This window comes from Neophocaena asiaeorientalis, unplaced genomic scaffold, assembly GCF_003031525.2.
Source record: "Neophocaena asiaeorientalis asiaeorientalis breed wild unplaced genomic scaffold, Neophocaena_asiaeorientalis_V1.1 scaffold606, whole genome shotgun sequence".
Taxonomy (NCBI): Eukaryota; Metazoa; Chordata; class Mammalia; order Artiodactyla; family Phocoenidae; genus Neophocaena; species Neophocaena asiaeorientalis.
In genome coordinates this window covers 269,844-271,444 of record NW_020173687.1, presented here as the reverse complement: position 1 = coordinate 271,444, position 1,601 = coordinate 269,844, and the positions used below count along the sequence as shown (strand labels likewise).

The 1,601-nt window shown below is 62.9% G+C and overlaps 1 protein-coding gene across 1 annotated transcript in view; it reads right to left on the bottom strand.

Annotated features, from left to right (window-relative positions):
• UCKL1 (uridine-cytidine kinase 1 like 1) overlaps nucleotides 1–182 on the bottom strand; it is a 10,594-nt gene extending 10,412 nt beyond the window's left edge. Inside the window, exon 1 of the mRNA XM_024750165.1 lies at nucleotides 19–182. Coding sequence (XP_024605933.1) covers nucleotides 19–119 — 101 coding nt within the window. The 5' untranslated portion in view covers nucleotides 120–182. The remainder of the gene's footprint in view (nucleotides 1–18) is intronic.
• Nucleotides 183–1,601: the final 1,419 nt, after the last annotated feature.

The following is a 1,601-nucleotide window of genomic DNA, read 5'->3' as shown; positions in this document are numbered from 1 at the left end:
GGGGCGCGCCGCGCCTACCGGTCCTCGCTCTTCCCCTCCAGCCGGTCTGGCTCGTCTCCAGCCGCTGGGGGCGGCGGCAGCGGGCGGGGGGCTTCAGCTGAGGCCGGGAGCGCAGCCATGAGCTCGGGGGCCTCTCCGCGGGCTGGGCGGGGCTCGGGGGCCGGCCGCGCAGGCTGTCGGAAGCTGTGGTTCGGGGCCCGGCACCAGGCGCCCGCCAGCGCGCCCCCGGACTACAATTCCCATCAGGCTGCGCGCGCCCCGCGGACTACAAGTCCCACCAGGACGCGCACGCCCCGCAAACCAGAAGCCCCACGAGGCCGCGCGGCGCGAGTGCGGGGAAGGCCCCCACCCGCGCTTTACCACAAACTCAGCTGCACAAAACCCCTGGAAAAAAATCAATAAACATTTATTTGATACAGTCATTTTTAATACATACAGTTGATGGCCCGCCCCCGTGCCACTTGGGGCCGGGGGGCGGGGACGAGGACCGGGGACAGATGGTCACAAGGCGGGCGGGGCCCGAGCTCACCGTCAAAACATCTTGCAAATAAACACTTTGTAGATAGAATATATACGTATATATATGGTTACAAGTTGATAGCCGGAACCTCTCTTTCGAAATGCACTTATTACGGAGAACTGGCATGAAAAACACCCAAACCGAGAAACCCCAAGTACAGGATGTGTGGCTGCCAGGCGGGAGGTGCTGGCTGCCCCCGAAACCCCAGGCCTCCAGGACAGCCGCCTGGGGCCCACCCAGGGGGACACACCGGGACAGCCCTCCCCTCTACGGGTCAGGGTGCACCCACTCTTTCCCTTCCAAACCAGAGGGACAGGAGGGGCCTACGACTGGGAGGGCCACCAGTCACACCAGGGGACACTCATCTGCCCTTTGCGTGAGCAGAAAAGCGCATCCTATTTTCGCGTGACGTGTCGGTCCCTTGAGTCGACCCTCTCCTGTTCTCAGGGCAAGGGGGGTGGGCTGGGCCAGAGGTAGATCTTCAGAAAGGGACCTGACACTGTGCCCTGGGTTTGGGGTCTCAGGCAGGGTCCACACCCACCGCATGGAGGGGGGTGTCTGCCGCTCAGTCCCTCTCATTGAAGGTGTCAGTCAAGGCTACCTGGCTGCACTCCCACCAGAGTGGGAAGTGGGCAGATCTTGCTGAGGCACCCAGGGCTCTGCCACCGTAGGAGGAGGGCTCTGAGGACCGGCTTGCTGCTGCCACCCACCAGCCAGAGCATGGAAGCCGGGAGGGAAGAGGGGAGAGAGAGGGGTCCAACCCAGCGCCACTTTTGGCCGCAGTCCCCACGCCCACCTTAAAGACAAAGAAGGGGGTTAAAGTGCTAAACATCAAGTTACCCAGGACCCCACCTCTTCCCACATATCTGGTGGGGCTCCCACGCCAGGGACCACACATGGACTTTCGGGGGTGACAATGAAACGCATCCCCCAGCCAAAACCAGCCCCCGCTCCCCAAGGGCCAAGTACCTGAGAGGCCGGGGCAGGCAGCTATCCCCAGCAGAGGTGTTGAGGTCCAACCTCCTCCAACCATTGGTGACAAGGACAAAGTGCGCGTGGGGCTCCCATCACTCCCTGCTCC